General features: G+C 44.4%; 2 protein-coding genes across 9 annotated transcripts in view; one reads left to right on the top strand and one right to left on the bottom strand.

Moving 5' to 3' along the window:
* Positions 1-22,797, bottom strand: part of LOC127071603 (mediator of RNA polymerase II transcription subunit 20) — an 88,099-nt gene that overhangs the window by 33,267 nt on the left and 32,035 nt on the right. The window lies entirely within an intron of this gene.
* The window catches only part of LOC127071599 (facilitated trehalose transporter Tret1-2 homolog), a 53,200-nt gene that overhangs the window by 24,686 nt on the left and 5,717 nt on the right, over positions 1-22,797 (top strand). For 2 of the 7 annotated variants that reach the window (XM_051011064.1, XM_051011063.1), the window contains exons 4-8: positions 15,227-15,328; positions 19,772-19,905; positions 21,151-21,397; positions 21,625-21,909; positions 22,147-22,743. In XM_051011064.1, the coding sequence (XP_050867021.1) occupies positions 15,227-15,328; positions 19,772-19,905; positions 21,151-21,397; positions 21,625-21,909; positions 22,147-22,743 (1,365 nt within the window). Of the gene's footprint in view, positions 1-959; positions 1,166-2,173; positions 3,353-3,416; positions 3,714-10,022; positions 11,681-15,226; positions 15,329-19,771; positions 19,906-21,150; positions 21,398-21,624; positions 21,910-22,146; positions 22,744-22,797 lie in introns of those variants that run through there. The other 5 variants (XM_051011067.1, XM_051011065.1, XM_051011066.1 and 2 more) reach the window with 5 other exon arrangements.

Here is a 22,797-nt window from a genome sequence, read left to right as displayed (position 1 = left end):
ATAAAGAGAGATATGAGACAAAGCGATAAAATAGAGTTTGCGAAGAATTGAACGAGCGGAGAGAGGAAGGAAAGTCGAACGGCCAAGAGAGGATATTGGCGTCCTTCGAGATCCTTGAAAATGTCTCTGCGTCGGAAATCGTGCGTCTGTTTCGTTGTAAGACACTTAATGCCAGACGCACGGTGCGCATAAGTAAATGGGCACAGGTGCGCATACATATCAGTATAGGAGACGTGTAATTCTCTCGTTTTGTCATTCGATCGGTGTGCAAAGAGTTAACGGCCGTTAATGGAATTCCATTTAGCAGTTTTCTCACGGCGTAATCGTCTAGATCGATCCCGAGTCGGATCAATGGAGATTTCAAGATTTGTGACGTAACGTCCGTTCTTCTTCTTCTTCTTCTTCTTTCAATTTTATCCGATTACGCAAGAACGAGAAAGGAAAAAAGGATTCGTCGGTGTTAAACGAGGAGGTTGTAGAAAACAGTCGAACGCTTGGAAACGTCCGGGAACATTAATGCGGAGAAAAGTATTAACGACCTCATCTGTGAATCAAATTAACGGCCGAGCCGAGAACGACTGGGAGACAGACGCACGTCCTCGAAATTCGATTGCATTAGCGAGGAGGCGCGCTTCAGAATTCCTCCCTGCGTCAAACCGTGTGTACGTACGGCCTCCGCCGGCGTGGCGCTTCGACTCTACACGCGAGTATTCATAGATTTGCATTTATATTTGATTCGAGATGCGTGGGCCGAGGCTTCGTGAAATCGTTAAGTGTTTTGCTCCGTACGAATGCGCCGGTGATTTTTCCGATAACTCTCGGTCTATAAACTCGACCGTCTCTCGTCGGCCTAAACTTAAACTATCGCATCGTATCGTTGATCGATTTCTTCTTTAATCCCATATCCGGAGAGAGAGAGAGAGAGAGAGAGAGAACGTTCGAAAAATTAATTATCGAGTGTACAAGAGAGAAAGGGGGATGAGTGCGAAGAGTACTTTGTCGCCTATCCCAGATAGATGTCTTTCTAAGAGTTCTCATTGAAAGTATTTAAAACTCTCTTAAACGATCGTTAGCGAAGAAAGTTGTTAAAAGATGGATCGAATATCGAAAAGTTCAGGCTTTCCGTAAAAAATAAGAATTCGCCGAGAGACGAAACGTACTTGAGGTAAGCTGAGGAATCTTTCTTTTTTCTTCTTTTTCCAAAGTTTTCTCCCTTCTTTTACTCCAAAGCATCTCTCACCTAGTTCGGTACTAATTAACGTAACTCAACGCGTTCATAAGTATATTCGAAAGAACGTTTTACGAAGATAATGATCAAACGCGATATATAGAATATTTTAATGGAAGAATGACACTGGCGGATCGGAATGCGATGTCATTGTAATGGCGCGCCGAGTTTACTCGATTATTTTCAACCGCAGAGAACGAAGGATAAACCGGCAGAGAAGAAGAAAAAAAACTAATAAAAACACCGTACAACCTTATTGTAAATACGTAGTTTCAAATCTTATTCAAGGACGTACGCAGGGTCGAATCGCGCATACTCTTATCTACGTTCTCAGATATCTTTCAATTTTATTACAATTTTGTAAACATACATTCTGAAGGGTCTTTGGAGGACTTTGAGATACGAGTATGTTTACAGAAATTATATCAACAAGTTGTTTGGGCAACGTTAGACTTTGTAAAAAGTAGCATATGAAACGGTGGAGAAACAAACGGAACGATTCGATGGAAAAGAAAGAAAAGAAAAAACGAAAAAGGAAAGGTCGAATGCGAAGGATAAAGCAAAAGCTCGAATATATCGTATTTCATCGCGTCGTTACGATTTTAGAAAAACGTTTACATTTTATTTGCGCTGACTTTTCGAGTGTCTAATGAGATTAAATACCAGTTGACGGCAGAAACCTGGTACGGAAAGTGAGCACGTAGCGAGAGAATCAACGTCCTTATCGTCCTGACATTTTTTTCGAGTGCTGCTGGCTAACATCGGAGACCACGTGGGCGAGCGTGTGCGTGCCGCCACGTGAATACACACGTGGAAGGTTGAACGAGTGCGAGAAAGAAAGAGAATGAGAGAGAGAGAGCGAGAGAGCGAGAGAGAAAGAGATGCGAATAAAATAGTGCGATGAAGTGAAAGGGGAGGCGACAGGGGTGGTTATACGCGCGCGAGAGAAAGAGAGAGAGAGAGAGAGAGAGAGAGAGAGAGAGAGAGCGAGGGAGGGAGATCGAATACACGAAGCCGAAGCCCTACGCTCTTCGCTCTTCGCTCGAGAGAACTCTACTCTCGGTGTTCAGTGCTACGATGGTCACCAAGCGAACGAGTCGCAGCCTCTCGACTACTCGTAGTTCCGAGTAACTCGCGTGCTCCGTTAACGTCTCGGTCTTCTTCCATCTAGCCATCTCTTTCTCTCTTTTCTTCTTAGCTTCTCTCTGTTCCTTCTGCCTGTCCGTTCGAGACTTGCACCGCGCGTCTCGGTTAATCGCGCCTAATTAAGACGATTCCCGTCCGAGTCTCTTACGTGCGCCGGCCTTTACGCCATCCGATGCACTTCTGTCATTGACCGTCGAGCGAAGAGGACCGTCCGTTCCTCTTACGCCTGCGAAAAGGGGAAAAAAAGGAAGATGAGATCTCTCTCGTAAATCATCGAGTCCCTTTGAGCATCGCCTCGGAAAATCGTGTCACGGACGATTTACACGCGGACTTCTCCATTTTGACGCTATAAATATATCATGCTAGCGTAGAATAGGACGGGTGTGCGTCAATCCGTCTCTTCGTGACTGTGCTTCGTTTCAAGACGAACGTTTCGTCGGCGGATTTCGCGCGACCGCCGTATCTTCTTTCGCGAACGCGGAAGAGATCGCGAGAGTTGGTCGTCCCCTCGACGATTCAGTCCTTTTCCGAAAGAGTTCGAGTGGATCCATCTCGATGGTCTCGCGAACGTTGAAAACAAGATTCGAGATAGCCAGTACGAGAGAAAATAAAATCTTTCGTCTGGCTCGATCGAGATTCTAATTATAAAGATCTGGCTCGAGAGTCCGTCGACTCATCGATCTTTGTCTTCGTTTTCGAGACGTTATCGCTCCGCAAAAATTGTTTAAAATATCGATCAAGACGTAACAACCGGAGTCGAACGTGACGGAGAATGAGGAGAGAGATTTAAAGAGAGAAAAAGGGAGAGATCAAAGATAGGTACATCTCGTAAATTTCTGATGAAGTACCAAGAGGAAACGACGTGCGGTGCTTCGAGGAGGAAAGTTTACACGTGCCTGTTGATCGACTTTCATCGTTTTGCCTCAACCAAGGAACACTACCACGTGCTCGATAATACGCTTCGTCCGACGTTTAAACGTGAGTAATCTGCGCATACGACGTCTTTATTTCTTGGCGTCGGCGAATCTCGAACAAGATGCTATTACGAGTGGCACGCTAATCAACGTACTCCGTTTGTCTCCCCCACGAAGAAGTTTACATATATTTAAAGCTGCTGGCTTACTCGTTTGAAGAGACGAAGAGAGAGAGAGAGAGAGAGAGAGAGAGAGAGAGAAAGGAAGAAAACGGACATACGAATAGCTCGCGTCATCGGATTACGATGAAAACGTCGTACTCGTCGAGATCGTTTCCAGAGAGATCGTGACGAGGACGATGCCTTTGGGCTTTCAAGACGCGATCTGCACGTTGGGGGAGAACGAACGTGAATGACTCGACACGGGTAAGCGTTAAATTAATCGCTCGTGCAGTCCTTAATTTCTGGGACGAGCGTAACTCGACTCGGTCGCGTTTTTCCCGCGCCTTTCTCGTAATCGTCGTCGTCTGGATGTTGCGTTACGAGAAATAAATCGAGATGACGCGAGTCGTCTCACGCAAACGAGCCCAACGATGAGAATAAATCTAAAGACGCTTGAACGCGACTAAATCTCGTCACCTCGCGGATAATTCCATATTATCTATGAAAAATATCGATAAAGCTAAAAGAAAATTTCTTTCTCCGTGCGATTAAACCGCCCTTCCCGATACTTATCTTCGATGATTCCTTTGGATTATCTCGAACCCGTTGGAAGTCGGAAGATAAAGACCGTAAATACGTATATTCGAAAACTCGATAGAATTGCTCCTCGAGCCCTGACTATTCACCTGAATAGAAAAAAGATTTGTCTAACGGTAATCCTTCCGCTAGCCTACAATCCAGACAATTTATATGGCATCGGTGAGTAACGAGACGCAACGAGCACGCTGTCTCGACCGATTATCCGGGTTAAGCCCACGGTAGAATTCCAAGATTCGATTTATCACCCCCAAAGTTGAAAGAGAAGCTCGAGTTGGCTCGTGCCCTCGACCGTCACGTCGCGTTCGCTTACGTTACCGAACCGACCTTCGGCCACTTCTTATTTCTCCTTTCCGCCCTTTCTTTTAATCTGATTCTCCATTTCCCGGACGATCGTTCAACTTTCTTTTTTCGAGAAAAGCTCTAATCCGTTGGCTTCGTTCCTAACTATATTCCTAGCCATTACTCGTCTTACAAGAGACAAAGAATTGGAATCTTTCCTACGTTCCAATGAACTTTAATCTCAAGTAGGTATCGAACAAAGTTGATACCTTCGTAAAACATCGATTCTCGACCTTACTCGCTCCGATTAATTCCTAATTACGCGTTATATAGTTACGCCTCTAAGATCATCTCGTATGAGCGGTAAGACAAGAACGACGTCCCAAGACAAATTCTACTCATATATCTACGAATACACACAAACATACACACACAATAAGCAAAAGTTGACGCGTGCTCGACTACCGAGGAAGATCTCTTCATCTATTTCAGTGGATTGCCTTGTCGGAAGTATCACTCAACGGGACCTCTCTTCCTATTGTGATAAAACACGTGAAGAGAGAGAGAGAGAGAGAGAGAGAGAGCGAGCAAGACCGCGCTTCGTTTCTCTTTATCTTCTCTCTTCATTCGTGGCTTTGACTTTGGACAAGATATGAAAAAAACTTTACCGTTCTCGTTCGCTATTTGACCCTTTTTCCTTCCATCAAGAGGGATCGCGACTGTCTGATTCTGAATGCCCGTTTTTCAAGACGACCAAGAGTAGACAAAAGCGAACGTTTTATCTCTTCGAAGCACGCGTCGCGTCCGTGTCAAAAATAGAGAGAGAGAGAGATTTGGGAGAGAACAGAGAGATGAAAAAAATGGAAGAATTTAGCTCTCGTGGCCAATATCGCGTCTTAAATCATTTCATTCGAGCGAGCGGATACGTCGTTAAAATTTCACCGTTCGGCAGTTTTCGAGTAGCGGGAATGGATTTTAAATCAACGATTTAAAGGGCACTGTGCGTAAAGCTGCAAAGGGTCGAACTTGGAGACTACTAGTGTTCTCTCTCTCTTTCCTATGACGTCGAGGGACGCTCTCGTTCTTCGATCTTTGTTTTTGAAGGACGAACTCGACGTCGGTGACAGCTGTCAACGGTGTCAAGACGTCGCGTGAAAAGAATTTTCACTCGCTCGTACGCCCTCGTGCACCCTCGTGTAACCTCGCGACGTGAAACCAGAGAGAGAGAGAGAGAGAGAGAGAGAGAGAGAATCGCGAGCAATTTGTCAATTTTATGCACACTTCGCGAATAATGATCGAAAGTGGAACACGTGACCACGACGTACATTGTTCGCCGACAATGGAATCGGATGTTTTGTCAGACATAATAGAACGCGTGGCCTACGCGCTAATGAAAGGGTTGCACCTTTGAATACATCGACACACGCATGTACGTTTACGTACATATGTACATACGTATCCGAAGCTTACAGCGGTGCCCGAGTTTGCCTAGCCCGTGCCCTTGTAATCTAAACGTTTTCTGCGTATCAGAGGACCGACGTACTCGTCGCTACATTCCTATAGAGTTACTTTCCCTCTCTAAAAGTTCGACCCAACGATAGCCATGTTCGAGGAATTTTAAAGACGAGTTTTAAGGTCTCTTTCGACGATCTGTTCGTACAATTTCTTGTTTCTTTTTAATCGTATACGTAGAATAATGATATTTCGTAATCGCTAATTATCGAGATATAACCGCTGTGTCAATCGGAGCATCTCCAAACGTCTGCTAAGCCATCAAAGCTTCGGCCAATGTCAGAACGTCGAACGTGTGTAGTTTAAAACTGGCATGAAACAATGGAAGGCTGCGCTCGGATCTAGAGTAAAAGTGCCACTGTCATTTGCAAGTCGCGATTGCACGAACTGCTCTCTTACATGTACGATAGTTTTCTATGTGCGCGGTCCTGAATAGAAGAAGACCAAAAGTACGATTGCACTTGGTGTCATCGCCATTGAAAACTTTATTCTACGCTTTTGTACCTTCGCCCTTTGGCGTGTCGTTGATAACGACATATTCCGATGCACGTTGTGCGTTGACTTTGACGCGTGCTACAAAATCACTCATAAATCGAAGGCAAAGTTGTTTCGTCGATGTAATCGAAAGATACAGATTGCTTTTCCGATGCTCGTTTCGAATAAAAATGGAACGTTAGATAATAATCGTGTTTCTGTTTCCATGGTTTAATCGTTCGACGCATCGACGACCGACATTCCGTTAAAGTTTCGCCAGACGAGAAGCGATAATCGTCGTCGAACGAATACGGTTTCCTTTCGATCGTTATTATTATTAGATATTATTTAGGATGTCCGCCTGTAAATGACGGTAAATGAGTTCCGGTAGTACCAAGTAAACCAAGCGCGCCACGATTGGACTACAATTTCGTTTCACGAGGCAGATCTTTAAGCCAATAAAATATTGAATATCGCAAATACGAAGCAATCGCTGGCATCCGTAGAGATGTTCGGTTACTCGTGGAGAAGCGTCGAGTGTTTTCGCGAAAGAAGAGTCAGCAGGTTGAAACTTTTAACCGGAACTAAATATAGAAATTGCAAACTTTTCTTCTCTCTTCGAGTACGTTTTAATCTTCCTCGAGTACGTATTCGCTCGAAGCTCAGACTCAATTTAATCTCGGCGAGATGATTAAGGCCACGTTGATGGATATACGGTGCAACGCTCGAAATTATATTCATCGAGGTACCGAGGTAAGACAATGGAGTTTCTCCTGACCGCGGTACGCTCTTGGAACGTAGCTAATTTCGCGTGTAAATAGCTACCGATTCCCAAGGCGGAAGGATACGTATCCACGGAACGGTGCCCGCGTACCTTCCAAGATATTCTCGAATCCGTTGGAACTAAGCGACATCGGGTCCTTCCGAAAAACTGCGAGAGCCGATAGTCTTGTAAGAGAAATCACTGTTTGCATCTAAGATTTCCGTGGTTTGATAAATCCTCTCTAAAGAGAGAACTCCAAAGAGGCGGGGAACGACGGAGGCGGCCCTACAAATATTTGTTCGGCTCCGAGGAAAAGGGACGCGAACGTACTTATATCCGTGGGACGGCGAATAAACTTACTCGACTTTGCGATCAACGGATTTTACATTACTTTGTTCTCTTAGATTTAGTCGATATCGACGGTGTCGTTAATCAAACTTTTGAGATAACGTCTCTAGTCGATGAGAATGGACGGACGACAAGGTCGACGTAAGAACGAACTGTCTTTTGAACGGCCACGTTTCTGATAAATCACCGGCTATGCCTAGATTTAATTTTAAACGCGTCTCGCTCGGCAGACGTCACGACTAAACTGGAAGCTTTAGCCATCGTTGAGATTCCAAGCCGATTTGCTTCCCCAGCGGGACCGTCTCTCCTCTGTCTCGGTTAAAGCGTACGAAACCGTCTGATTATCGTAGATTGCATTACAATGCGAGCGCTCGGCTGATAGCTAAAACGTTTCATCTCTCCCTTTTATTCTTCCCTTCGATCGTTCCGAACGAATCTCTCTGGAAGAGAAAGAGAGGGAAGACTCTTCGTCCTCTCGGCATTCAACGTGGACGTCCGAGTTTAGAAACATTTTAATTTCCCTTTGGCGCGCGAGACGCCGGAAGACGTCGAGAGGGAAAAGAATTGATCGGAACGAGAAGGGTGCTTCGTATCGTACTCTTGCACAGCCCTACAAATGCACGACGAGAAAGGGCGATCTCGTTTTTCTTTCGCTCGCAAACGATACCTTTCGTTTACGAAGATCGTTTACGAAACGGCATATCCAGCCCGGTCTATCCCATTAGAACCTAACGGAGCAAAAAGAAGAACTAGAAAAATACAAGTAGAAACTTCTCTCGAACGATTAATACTCGATTTGCCGTTAAACGTTCGGTCTTTAGGAGTCCACAACGAAGATCGCATCTTGATAGAGAGGTTCGTTAAGGCAACATTTGTAATATAATTATAACGTGTCCCCGGCTAATGACGATCTCACTTTTACAAGGATTTCAGAGAAGTTGCTTTGATAATCGGTCGAATCCCACGAGAAGAAGATATTGCGACGTTCTTCCGTTGGACTAGGTGTTATCTGAAAGAAAGGTAGATAGAGAGGGGGGGGGGGACGTGGCGAATTAGATAAGCATACGTCGTGCGTTCGAGCGACTTTAAAAGCAAGAATCGTTGGCGCGTCTTCGAGCCGAGAGACTCTCGATTACTTATCAACGGACGAATGCCGGTAGGCACTCGACGACGGACGGCAATAGTAACAGCAACAGAACCGTGGGCAGCCCGAGTCGTTTATTCGTGGACCAAGAGTACCCACGTGGACGGCTTCATTCTTTCTCTCTTTCTTTTCCATCGTTTCACCACGCAACCAGTCTCGCGTGCACGCGAACTTGTAACAGGATCGAGTTAAATGTCGATAGGTAAGTACTCCTAGGTGAGAGAAAGACGGTTCTTTATCGATGAAACTCGAAGAAAGGGAAAGAAAAAACCGAGCAAAGAAATGGAAGAAGAAATAGAGAAACCGCATCGGTCGCCGCAATTACCAGTTACAGCTGTCCAGAGAGGAGGAAGAAGACGAAGACGAAGACGAAGACGAAGAAGAAGAAGAAGAAGAAGAAGAAGACTGGTAGATGCAACTAGGCACGTGGCGACTCTGTTCGAGAGTTATTCTTAGCTTGGACTTCGACGCGCTACCGCCTACCTGAGCTTCCTTTTGGAAAGAGAACAAAAGGCGGGTTACCGTCGAGCCAACCAGAGAGCAACATAATTGGAGTATTGCGCCGACAAAAGAGAAATTATTTTCATCTTCCCTTTTCCACATTTCGAAGCAACGAGAACATTTTATTTCTTTACGAGACATCGACGAGACGCCGACTAGAGGACAACGATAATTAAAACGATCGCAAGTTATTCTCGACGTTTCCGTCGAGGTTTTGATATTTTAAGATGATCCATTACGTCCGAAAGAAATTGTTTCACGATACTCGTAGGTAAAGAGAGGATAAGGAAGAGGACCGCGGCACTGAAAACCTAAAATGGTCTCGCGAGCACGCCTCGTAATACCGGATCGTGACTTACACCGAGTTCTGGTCATTATCCGGCAAGTTCGAGCCAGAATGCATCGTGCATCTTGGGGGATTACAGGGTAAATGTACTCTGAACATCGAATCTTCTATTTGCTCGTCGATTCATAATTTTGCGCGAATTTATCGCCGAGCGTTCGGACGTGGAAAGAAAGAGAAAAAGAAAAAGAGAATCCTCTCGTTCTCTCCTTTTCGAACGACATTCGGCACGATAAATGTGAGATTCTCGAACATAGATCCAAACCGATTCGAATGAATCCTCGTGGGTATTATCGAATATATCGGAGGCGTCAAATTATAGCAAGCTTTTCGCATATTTTCTTAAAGTTCCCTAACGTTGAGGCATAAGTCATCCCTCTTTGAGAAAGGTAAGCAAAAGGACGAAGAAGCGGCGGAAGAAGTCTAGTAGCTGGCGAAACGTCGCAAACAAATTGGCCGGTTGCTTTGGACGGCCGCAGCTGTATACAGATATTCATAGCCACTTGACCCGAATGCGAAGAGAACGTATCGTATCGTTGAGAGGATAGAGGTGCTCGGAGGGGGTTTCTTAGCCCAATAAAACGTGAAATACGGGGTGTAAGCAGCATTTCCTACCTCTTTTCCTCGTCCAAACGACGCGATGGCTGAGAATGCATCTCTCGGCTTTTGCTTTCTCTCTCTCCTTCTCTCTTTATAATATATTTCTTCTCGCCGTCTCTCGCATCGGAAGGAAAAACGAGAGCGCACGGGAGGCTGCACGAACCGATGATTTTGGCGAATGGTGGAATCGTTGTCGGTGTGTTGTCGAAAATGAACGAAAAAAAACTCCTTCATCGTACATAAAAGAGAAATAGATAGATAGACAGATAGATAGAGGGAGGGAGAGAGAGAGAGAAAACGACGATACGAGCTTTGGAAGGAAATAGAGTGTGGGTTGTACGAGGCTATCGCTTTCTTTCTTTTTTCGTTTTCTTTGTTTGCTTTTCATTTCTTTTTTTAAACTTAGAATCCAGAAGCACGTGCACTCCTACGTATTAACGATCGAGCTCTGGTTTGTTACGAGTTAACGAACGTCGTGGTTAACAGCGAACGTTTTTTCAATATTCTCTTTGAAACGGTTGTCCGCCATCTGGTATCTCGCCGAAATTCAGCGATCAACGAGAGAAGTAACGAGGGATGGATCACGAAAGGACAACCGTGGGAGAGACGTCGTTCAATTTTCGTTGGCTTACAATTTTGTCTTTTTTTAATACACAAACACAGATCGAGCCTCTCTCGCTAATGAAATCCGTTCTTGGAAGTTCTCATCGTAAAAGTCGATAAAGAAGCTCGATGAGAAGAAGCATTCGGAGAATGAAAAATCCCAAGGAAGACGAACATTCACCGATATTAACCACGATCGATTCTACCTCGTAGTATTATTAATCGTTGAAAGAGCGTTTATATCTCTTTATTAACCGTAACCTACTTTTATATATTTCTTCCTTTTTTCTTCTTATTTTATTTTGTTTTTTCTTTGACAAAAATCAAGACAAAGCTGGAAGGAGCGTAATTTTTCAATGGACGGCAAGTTTTGGAGATTTTTATAAAAGTTTCTTTCCCACACAATATCGTTCTCTCTCTATTCACGTCTATTACTTTAACGCTATTAGTCTCAGCTATCCAACGGGGTAACGCTGCCAACATTGTAACGTAATCGGAATAGCCGACGGTCATACCCGAGAGTCTGCATAATATCGACTTAATTAATCCGAGCGTTATATGGTACGGGAAAGAACGGCCGACGGCCGACTTAATCGCGATTTAAATGAAACAGCGAGACAGAATTACGGACGCAGTGTTTGTTCGATTGAAAAGCGCCGTAGAGTGACGCTCGGCGTAATTGCGAGAGTAGTAACGATTATTGAGCGTTTTATAATTGCTAAACTAACGATTCGTCGGAGCTCATCCAGCTCCAGAGATAAAAACGGCGATGAACGAATTCGGAGGAGATTGCGAGTGAGTCAGTGAGGGAGAGAGGGAGAAAGTAAATGCACACGGCAGGCGGGCAGCCGTGCGCGGAACACGGCACGAGAGAGCAAATACAATCATGCGTCTGTCCTGTTCTGCAATTCCATCGTAATTTCGCGTAATTGCCTGGCGTGAATCAGTCTGGACGAAGACGACGAGCACGACCACGACCACGACTACGACAACGACGAAGACGATGGCGCATCGACGTATGCAACCGCAATGGGTACACACGTAGGGTTACGGATAAAGAAAACGTACGATATATGTGCATTAATCCTCTCTCATTCTCTTATTAGACAGTAGACCAGTATTGTATCCGACGAGTTTACGATTATTATCCTAAGGTTCGTTTCATTTGGAACGACCACTCTTCGTTTAAACGTCGACGTAATTGCCAGATGCAGACTCCGGCATGCTTATCTACACTTTTATTCGAGCTAATATCGAAATCGGTCGGAAAAATAAATAAAAACTCTTCTCGTTTAGCGCGTTTAAATAACGTCGAGTTTTCTTGCAATGTCATTGTAATCTCTGGCTCTGGCGGTGATGCTGCGCATGGATCAGACGAGACAGAGAGAGAGAGAGAGAGAATATCTGGTGTTTACATCAGGGCCGATATATCGCACGCTTTACATGCAGAGACAAGCGCTTCTCCTCTACATCGAGTAAAAAAAAAAAAATGAGTGCCGAGAGTTATCTCCTACTAACCTACACATGTATCGTATATAGTAGTATACACTTTGCAATCTCTCGACCTGATTATTTTTACGTAATAAGAGCGTTCCTACGTTTAACGAACCCTCTTAGATCGTTCACATGTGTACGTACACATACGCGTATGTACATATCGTACGTGTCGTTACGTATATTCAAAATTTATGATTTTCATAGCGGCGTCTATGAAGATCGTTCTCGAAATATACCTTCTATTTTAGCGTTGGCTGGCTCTCGTCGAGTTAAACGCCGGATAGAAGAGGATGAAGCGTTTGAAACAACAATGACGTAACATTCTGACGAGTTTGTTGACTCTGTACGTACTCTGTACGTACGTACGTTCGTACATATGTACGTGCTCGGAATAAATCGATTTTGCCGCGTCCTATAGTATAGACATACTAATTCATGAAAACCATCGTTCGTAAATTCCATTGAAAGTGTTTGGTGGAAAAGTTTCTCGAGTCGAATTTCTTTCGAAATCGTTTCAACGATCGACTCTCTCTCTCTCTCTCTTTTCTTCTTCTCTGCTTTTCACAGAGTCCTCTCATAAATCTGGTTAAAGGACGTCACGTAAAAAGAAGGAAATCGCTCTATCCTTTCTTTACGGGAACGAATATTTATCGTGAAAATCGATAATTACATCGAGTTCCTCTTCAAAGCGTATACGCGAGTGCAACGACTCGAGCTATGGCACGTTTCTTCTCTTGGCTCGAAGGCAGCCAGGAGCAAGCATCTCTTATTAAATCTCAGCTCGGAATTGTTATTAAGCGTATACTATCGTTGCACCCGCGATCTTTCGAGGCGTATATTTCACGTTTGCTTAGGGTTAATGCCTAAAGAAAACAGTACGTTTATCTTGTATCCGTACTCGCTCTCGCACCGACACACGCTTACATATATACTTACCTATCGGTCGTTTGACACTGTGCTGTAACGTTATACCTTCTGTTTCCAGAGAGTGTCTCTGGACGACTAACGCGATAACGTCCAACCATATTTACACTAATTTCCAGACCGGAGTAAACAGATACGCGTACCGAATTCGAAGAGCGAATCGGTTGTTTGTAATTTCCTTTGAAATCGATCGACCTTGCAGAATTCCCTAGCGTTTCCAGATATTGATTTTGCTACGTTTTGCCGGGGCGTCGGCGGAGCTCTGCAAAACCTCCTGCAACGTGGAAAGATAAATTCCAGGGTGGGCGGGGGTGAGAGAGAGAGGTGGGGGGGGGGGGGGGGTAAAAAGGAGGAGGAGGAGGAAAAGGGAAGTGGGAGATGCACGAAGGGAGAAAACGTGAGAAATCGCATCTGAGAGAGACCTCTCGAGCTTATCTACTATCTTGTCGGTTATTGAAAATCGGCTCTTCGGATGTCGTGCTCGTAACATCTGTGTAGGTAACCGCAAAAGAGAAAATCCGCGTACGCAGGAGCGATTGAGAAACAAAGAAAAAAAAAAAAAATTGTAGAATGTAGAAAATATAATCGATAGCTGTCCGCACGAAAAATTAAAGGGGTTATTAAACCGAGAGAGAACGACAGGCACGATATGTAAGGACTCGAAGATCCGATGTCCGAGCATGGGACGAGCTTACGTCCGTCCCATCGAATGGCGTAAAAAGTAAATGCAAAGGTTTCTGGTATCAAAGTTCGAGTAATAAACGGAGATATATTGTATTCAGCGAGCGAAAGACTGTATACTTCGTTTAGAGAAATGTCGCGAAATAAATGCAGAACCTGCACGGAAGTGACTACTACGCTCGATAGATACGCCCATACACGCGTTATCTCATTCATATCTCGAAATCCGACGATTTCTAGCGATTTGTATCTCGTTGAATAGCGTTTCGCTCTGTTGTCGGTATAGCCGAGCGTACAACAGAACGCAACTACGAAAGAACGTAGGAAAGAACGTACGAAAGCGAACGTTTCACTCGGCTACGTACGGAAGCGAGGGAAATTTTGTCAGAGACCAAACCAGTCTCTCGTAAATCACGAAAGGCGTGAACGGTACGACAGGGCGAGCGACTGTTAGCATAATTCAACGGATAGCGTACACGATATCAGAAAGAGAAGTCGACGTACAGAGTACATATTCCATATGATCGCACAAAGCTTCGAACGAGACGCAATGAACGAAACGTGCTTCCTTTCTCTCTTTCATCGTCCGCGGATAGTTTTGGTTCAAAGTTTCGTGCCAACCGATCTCCATCGCGCGCTCTCCTCGTCTCGAATAGACGTAAATAAAGCAACGTGCCGCGGCGAACGATTTAGATAAACCTATTTTCAACTAAACCGATAGAGTCGACCGCTTTTGTAGCACGGAAAGTTTACGCGTCTCGTCGAGAGTAAAGCAGACAATTATCGTGAAACATCAAACGATTCTCTGATTCGCCGCAAAGTCAACGTTCTCGTAACTCTTCTTTCGTAATCACCCTTTTGATTCGTTGCGGATAGATAATTCCATGCATTTTCTTTTTTTTTCTTTCGGTCTAATCTATAGATACAAAAGGGAGCACGGGCTATAATTTAGGAGAGAGGAGAGTATTCCGATAATAGCAAGAGACCGTAGTCCTTTACTCGCTATCGCAGGACTTGTTCTCCGAGAGAGAAGATAATACGGATGGCCGAGCGATGTACGACGGTCTTCTAAGCGCCTACGATAGGGCTTATAATAATTTCTATTTTCGGTAGATGGAAGAGAGGTATGGGATGTTGGAGGTATCTCGAACCATATAAAGAGAGAGAGAGAGAGAGAGAGAGAGAGAGAGAGATGGTCCGACGAAGGTATCCTGCTAAGAAAAGATTTTTCTCTCCGATGAAAGAATGAGAGAAAGTTCCTTTGAGCGAAAGAGACAATTTTTTCTCAAAGACGAATGATCCTTGCGAAAGAAAATTCTCTTTCTCTGCCTTTCTCTATCTTTATTTCTATCTCTACAAGAGAATCCAGTGTACTTTGCGAGAAAATAGTTACTTCAAAGATCCTTGCATTTTCATTTCATCAAAGTCGAAAGAAAATCGTAAAAGATTTCAGGTCAGTGACGAAAAGCTCTAGCGAGATATTTAAATGGAATCTTTTGAAATTTCAGGTGACAACGGTACCGGACGAAGCCGAGGACAGCTTTAAAATGCCCAGAGCTTCCGTGGTACATATGACGTCGACGGCAACGAGACCACAGCACATGTCGCAGGTACTAACACGTTCGTTCAATTTATACGAGATACATGCATACTACATTCTAAGACGCAATCACAATGGAACCTCGCATAACCTACGGCCACTAACTAAACTTTCCTTCCATTCGTTCTACGTTTTAACATTCTTAAAGAGCTTCGAACGCAAAAGGGCTGCATAAATACTTGGAGGTACCTTCTACCTTTAGACTTTTTCAAAACAGACAAACGAAGAGGAAAACTAGCTTGCATCGTGACTTTGCTTCTTCTTCCGTTCTTTCTCGTGGGTACGTAACGGCTGAACATAAGTTTGCACGAATCGTAAAGTCGAAGGTGTACGAGCAAAAGATACGAACGAATTGTAAAGGAAAAAAAAAAGATAAAGAGAAACTATATGATATCGTTCCTGGCTGGATCGTTCGGAGATCTTGAAATTTTCCATGTTATCTTAGCCGAGATCGCTTTTTTCTTCTACGTTGCTCGTATTTTCGCGTGGGTAAAATTTCGAAAGATCGTACGAGACCTTACGACTACGGATCTTGTTCGTTGACACGGACTTGCGTAAGCAGGTCTACCGCTGAATGGGATCTTTCAGAGATCTATTATCGGAGAGTTAAATCGGTCGATCGTACTTTAACGTGATTCATCGAACGGAGACACCGTAGGACGTCGTGTACTTTCATATATTCGCGTGTCAACTATGTTGGCTCGCATTAATTTATACCCCGGCGAAATCGAACGAGGAGATTAGGTTCTGGAAGCCTTTGAGATCGAACGACCAGCAAATAATGGGAAAAATTTCATCGACGTTGTACTTAAACTTTTCGTGGCATGTTCTTAAAGATAGAGAGAGAGAGAGAGAGAGAGAGAGAGAGCCGTTTAATCGCACGTCCGAGGATTTTCGTATAATCCGAATCGAGCCGTAGAGGGAAGCTTACTTTCTTGGCACCCGGCCATATTGATATGCAAATACGGGAGGGATAGCGGAGCTTAATTGAGTGGTTCGGCTTAAAATGCATATCGAGTAGCTTGGGCGTTCTTTTGTGCGCAAAGGCCTTCGACCACCATCGTCCAGACTTTGTCTTTCGTTATCCGTAATCTTTGAGAGACTGTCCAAGAATTTCTTAAGCGCCTACTCTCTTCCTGGACTTTATACTCTTTGCTTGCACGCACGGGTAATAACTTTAACTCGTTGACTGCCGAACCGAATTTTTTATCGATCGATCGATCGTTTCGCTTCGTCGTCGTCGTCGTCGTCACGCCACCGTTCTCTTTTCTTTTTTCCTCTCCGATTCAATGAAAGACTGGACGAGATCGAGTGACCGAATCATAGTTAATAGCTTCCTCGGAGCTATGTACCAAACTCTCTCGAAGCACATCCTTGCACTTGGAAAGTGCACCGAGAGTATTGGCTCGACTCCATGCAAACGAGCTTTTAACGTTCAGCTGCGCCGCATAAGAAGAAACGACGACGGTCAGAGAAACGTACGAAACGAGGATTTCCTTCGAAAATGTCGACCTTACTTTTTGCCAAACGTTTTATCTGCCACACGGAAAATCGTTTAACGTTCTTTAAAATTTCTTGCCTCTAAACGTTCGCCTAGAACTAACGACCGATTCGTTCTGGCTTCCCGTATGCTCGCACGATTGTGAACACGAGCGAGCAACGCCTTTTACATTTTTCTTGCCTTTCGAACCTCTGCACGTACGTGTTCTCAAAACTTTTTTCATGAAAATAACTCGAATAGAAAAAGAGAGAGCGTGCCAGCTAGCGATTTTTTGTAGCCAAGTTTCCGTGGCAATCCATAAAGTCAGTGTCGATCGCACCTGTTATAAAAATTCTGTCGATATTTCACGGCATTCGGTGTATAGCACGCGCGCGTAAAAGTGTAGATACATACGCGAATGCATCGACGTGTCGAGGTCGCCGAAGGGATAGGAAGCGAGCGTTCGACGTGTGCATCGATGCGGACGGTCCGAGACTCTTCTTGACCGTCCGCTTCCGAACTTCCTTTTTTCGAACTCTCTTTACGGCATTTTAAACAAGTTTCCTTACAAGCTCGAGCTCCTCGATATAAAAAACGATTCACATTTTGCTTCCAGAGATGAGGATTCGATCGCTGACGTAACGTTTACCGTGTAACATTAATTCGTACGAAAAGTATACCCACTAATTGTATCCGATCTAAGCTGTTTATGCGAGTAAGGAACGGCCTACGCAAATATTTGATCGGACCTTGACCTAGAGCAAGAATCAGTTTGAAATTTGCATAGTCTCTCGATCGAGATTATTCTCTCTAGACATAGCAAACATAATACTACAATACGTAGTATTGCGATTTTTTGTTCGCTGACCGCACTCTAACCTTTCCTTTCAAGTACTAAGAACAATGGTGCGTAGGCACGGTCGTCCATCTTTTTATCGGTTATCGATCGTGTGAAAATTCTAAGCGTTAATAAATACCATAACCTAGCCCCTTTCTCAATCCCTCCCTTTGTATCATTTGTCGGCACTCCCTTGATGCGGGATAATAAATCGAAGAACTATCGAAAGATCTTTCAAAAAACGATTTTTAAATAACGTTGGAATAGTTCAGCTACATGTGCACGAGCTATATTTGTACAGTTAATAATTTCTCTTAATAATTTTCCATCAACGACTAAAGAGATGCAAGATGAACGAAGACACCGGAACCACTTCCATTCCAATTTCCAGAGTTCCGCGTTCCAGAGTTATGGAGTCGAAGCGCTACTCGTAGGAGCATTTTATTTTCGTTGTCAGGCCACGGTACGCTGAGTCTTTCGTCTTGAAACTACGTGGTGTCTCTCTCCGTTTTACTCGGGTGAAGTACTTTCGTGTAATATTATCACACGCTCGGCTGCAGTCGCGCAATATTTAAAATTACGGTGCACCGAAGAGATTACGGAAACTTTCATTATCGTGCCGAATACTCCTCGTTAATTTACGAGGTTCGTACTTTAAAAAGGTATTCCTAATGGAGAGGAAAATACATCAGGTATATAAACCGAGAAAGAGATACGCGTAAATACGTAGATACGTATTTTTCAGGTTTACGTAAGCGATTAAATAAAAATGCACGAATGGTTTAGAAAACGAAAGTGAGTAGCGAATCGCGAACAAGTTACGTCACCCCGTATAACTCTCGGCAGAGTCGCAAAGGAAGAGAGAAGGTATCGGCATCGGGGGCATCGCTTGAACGCGAATGTGGCGAGAAGAGCAGAAAGGTCAGTCGGGGTCTAAGGTCGAGCGCATGCTACTCGATCCGGTTATTATCACCTGTTCCGCGCTAACGCGAGAAATCCAAACAGATTTTCTGCTAGAGACCGGTGTTCTCATCCCCAGGTTGTTTCAACGTCGAATAGAAAGCGTTGGCGAAGTTGTTCGATAAAAGGAAAAAAACTGAAAACGAAGATGAATCGCGGACATATTCGTTGTCATATACTCGGGGCAATCGTGTTTTCTTGCATACGTGTAAAAGGGTCGTTGCATACTGCTCGTGTCTACGTAACTGCACAAGCACGCGGTCCACATGAAATGTTTAGTATTCCTCGCAAGGGGTCGAGCTTGGCTTTCAATTTGCGGCTAGCAATTTGTCCGCCGGTTGCAACTCGTAGCAATACAAATTCACGATATCCCGGTACTACATCGTACCATAAACGTGGTATCTGTCCATAGGTACAGCTACGATATACATACGTATTTGTAGACACACAGATTTCTACGCGTATTCCATCGACGACATCGATGGACGAATTTTCTTCGACATTGTTATCGCAATGACATGCGCCCTCGGCGCGCGAATTCCACGTACTTTTCGACGAAAAGATAAAAACGAAGTAACCCGCGATATTTATATAAGTTGGTACGTCGTCGGGAAAAGTACATTGGTTGCTTCGTTAAAAATGTTTATCGTGCATCGTCTACTAGCGTACGACTGGAACGTTTCGAATGACGTAGACAAGAAAAAAGCAATCCCCTTTCGATGACATTGCTTTATTATACGAACCGAACGAAGGAGAAGATTACTAAGTGCGCGTTGCAACTTACATAGCAAATATATGCGTCGTCGAGTAATCGTTCGAGTCGAAGAATGACTCTGCACCCATTGTTACCACTACGCCCCTGATTAATACGAATCCACAAAGATACCAACGAATAAGCGAATCAAGTTAAAAGGAGGAATAGTAGAGAGGCGCGTCTTAAAGTTACATGAGTCGTCGTCGTCGTCGTCGTCGTCGTCGCCGTCGTCGCCGTCGCCGCCGTCGTCGTCGTCGACGTCCTCCCGTAACAATACGTACGTGCGTAACAATAACGATCGAATTTCCATTCGGAAAAAAACGTCGAATCGATTCGTCGATCGTACGTGAAACGATTACCTCCAGGCTATTTATATCTCTTTCCTCGACTATTAATAGCTACGTAATTTTCTGTCTGGAAGGTTTTGGCGACCCTGGCGCTTTCCATGGGAACGTTGTCCTCTGGCTTGGCGAAAGGCTACACCTCGCCTGCATTGGATTCTATCCTGGACAAACAACCGCCTCCTCTCTATCAATCGTCCAACAACGATACGTGGTGAGTCGTGTTAATGTAAAATTCATTAACGTCGTTCCGGAACGTTTTCTTTCGGTCTAATGATTACCACCACCGCTTCTTGCCGCGAATTGGAATGGCGCAACCGGTCCGTAGTAGTTCATTCAAGTACTTTAAAGGAGCATTATCATAAGAATGCGACACAGATTCAAAGAGTATGACCCGGCACATCCTTGCCGTCGCATCTGCAACGCTATTATTTATCGTGCTCGGCTATCCGCCGGCTCCACCCTCTACACATTATTCTCGACGCTGACAAAGAGATATCCGAAAGAGGAGCGTTTTAGAAAGTCGATTATATCGCGATAAACATCTTATCGCAGCTAGTAATACATTACTACGTACGCATCTATTTATCTCGGGGAGAAAGAAGACGTATTTTCCTTTACTTTCCTTTTTTATCTTCAAAAGTGCAACTCTCTTTCCCATTCATTCTATCCTGAAACGATCGAAGGTACGCCGCTACGTTCCGACTGCAAATGAGATTCGTGATATAATTCTATCTACCTTGGAAGATTTTCCGCGAACGCCTTACGAAAGATCGACATCGGGGCATCTCTATACGGACGTCGTCCATAGAGAAGAAGCTTCTCAGAAACACTCGCCCTACTTTTACTAAATATAGATCTTTGCAAAAGAAACGCCAAAGGAGTAGAAAGGCGCCGATACTTTCTTCAACCGAGTCATTTTAATCGAAATCCGTTTGATACTTGTCTAGGAAAATTGTCGAAAAATCGTAAGCGGAAGCAAGAAAATATAAACGTGCGATATATAAGTGCGTGCGTACGTACGTAACGTACACGTACACAGACGAATCCGACGGATCGCATTCGCCGTGTGTTATCGGCATAAATATCAGCTTGACTGGCGCTGTCACTTGTGCACTTAATGGCGCATTCATGTACGCGTAGGACACGCGTACCCGTGCTCGATTCGATCCTCAGAATCAACAAATTTCCCTATTTTCCCATCGGAAATGGAGCTCTTACCAAGTTTCATTCGCGCTTTTAAGCGAACCTTGCGGGAAGGAATCGGACAGGTCTTTCATGCTCGTTTCGAAAGTTTACCTCCCACGTCGAAGTAATTCCCGATGGAACGAAGAAAACTAGCGATACGTAGATCGGTATTAGAAGCGAGTCTTTAATGCTAGGCTACTTTAAGCGTTTTGCTCGAATAAATTGTCGTTCGATCCACCCAAGGAGCTAATATGTTTTCGACCTTTCGCAGGGCGGTTTTCTCGGTGACGACGCAGGAGGCCTCATGGGTCGCATCCTTGTCCATGTTGGGCGCTTGGTGCGGCGCCATGATCGGTAATTGGATAATGAGGAGAGGCCGACGCGTAGCCCTACGTGTTACGTCCTTACCCTTGGCTGCCGCATGGATACTTACGGGTGTCGCACCTTGCGTAGAAGTCGTCTATTGCACGAGTTTCCTCGGTGGACTGTTTTGTTCCGTTATTACGATGGTCGCCCAAGTAAGTGATCTAATAAAATCCGACGATTTTACGAATGTTCTTTAAACTGTCGAACGACGATTCTACTTTTTAAAAGCTTCTTTTCAATTGCGATATCTTTACGATGTTAGTCAAATAAAAATGAGTACGATCGTTCCTTTAAAACGTGGTTCACGACACGTCATACTGTAAAAAAAGAAAAAGAAAAAGAACTGTAAAACACGACGTTCCTGTTTGTTCGTTTTTAGGTATACATTTCGGAAATCTCAATGCCAGGCATCAGAGGGTGCCTGTCGGCGATGTTAAAGGTGCTGGGTCACGTCGGCGTCTTGCTCTCTTACATAGCCGGAACGTATTTGAATTGGCGACAGAGTGCACTCTTGGTGGCCGTCGCACCGTCGATGCTCTTTTTGGGAACGCTCTTTATACCCGAAACACCATCGTATCTCGTTTTGAATGGAAAGGACGAGGAGGCAGCGAGCAGCTTGCAGTGGTTACGAGGCGAACAAGTGGACATAAGACACGAGCTACAGGTGCCTTTTTCAATCTTTTTTACATCGATTATCACAAAGGTAAATGAGATCTTCAAAAGCTCTCTCATCGGCCTGTTCGATTCGCCTTTTAACGCTCGTACGCGATACACACGAGTATCAACGATAATAAACACCTATGAAAAAATAAGCTGCTTTAGGACGGATCATATCTGGAAAAAAAAAGCGTTACGTCGAAATGTCATATTTATAAAATATATACGAGAATACGTTTTTCAGGTGATCAAGACGAACATACTGGCGTCCAGAGCGAAGCAATACGGACTGACGCTAAAGAGCAGCATGCTGACGCCACGACTTTACAAGCCGATCGCCATAACTTGCGGACTGATGTTCTTTCAAAGATTTTCCGGAGCAAATGCGTTCAATTACTACGCCGTCATCATATTTCGTCAGACATTGGGCGGAATGAATCCTCACGGAGCAACAATAGCGATCGGTTTCGTCCAATTATTGGCATCCTTGTTGTCGGGTTTCCTAATCGACATAGTAGGCAGATTACCGCTCCTGATTGCCAGTACCGTTCTCATGTCGTTAGCGTTGGCCGGTTTTGGTAGTTACGCCTATTACGTGTCCCAAACCCAAAATCTGGGCTACTCCGATTCCGCGGTGCCTACCGGCGAACACGACTGGATACCGTTGCTCTGTGTACTGGTCTTCACGACCGCCCTAGCCCTGGGCATATCGCCAATTTCCTGGCTATTGATTGGTGAACTTTTCCCGCTGGAGTATCGCGGTATCGGCTCTAGCATCAGTACCAGCTTCAGCTACTTTTGCGCCTTCTGCGGCATCAAACTCTTTATGGATTTTCAGCAAGTGAGTCGATTTTTCATTCGTTATTTATTTATTTATTTTTTTTTTTTTTTTTTA

Source organism: Vespula vulgaris, chromosome 22, assembly GCF_905475345.1.
Source record: "Vespula vulgaris chromosome 22, iyVesVulg1.1, whole genome shotgun sequence".
Lineage (NCBI taxonomy): Eukaryota > Metazoa > Arthropoda > Insecta > Hymenoptera > Vespidae > Vespula > Vespula vulgaris.
Note: the sequence above shows the minus strand (reverse complement) of the source record. Positions and strands in the feature narration are given on the sequence as shown.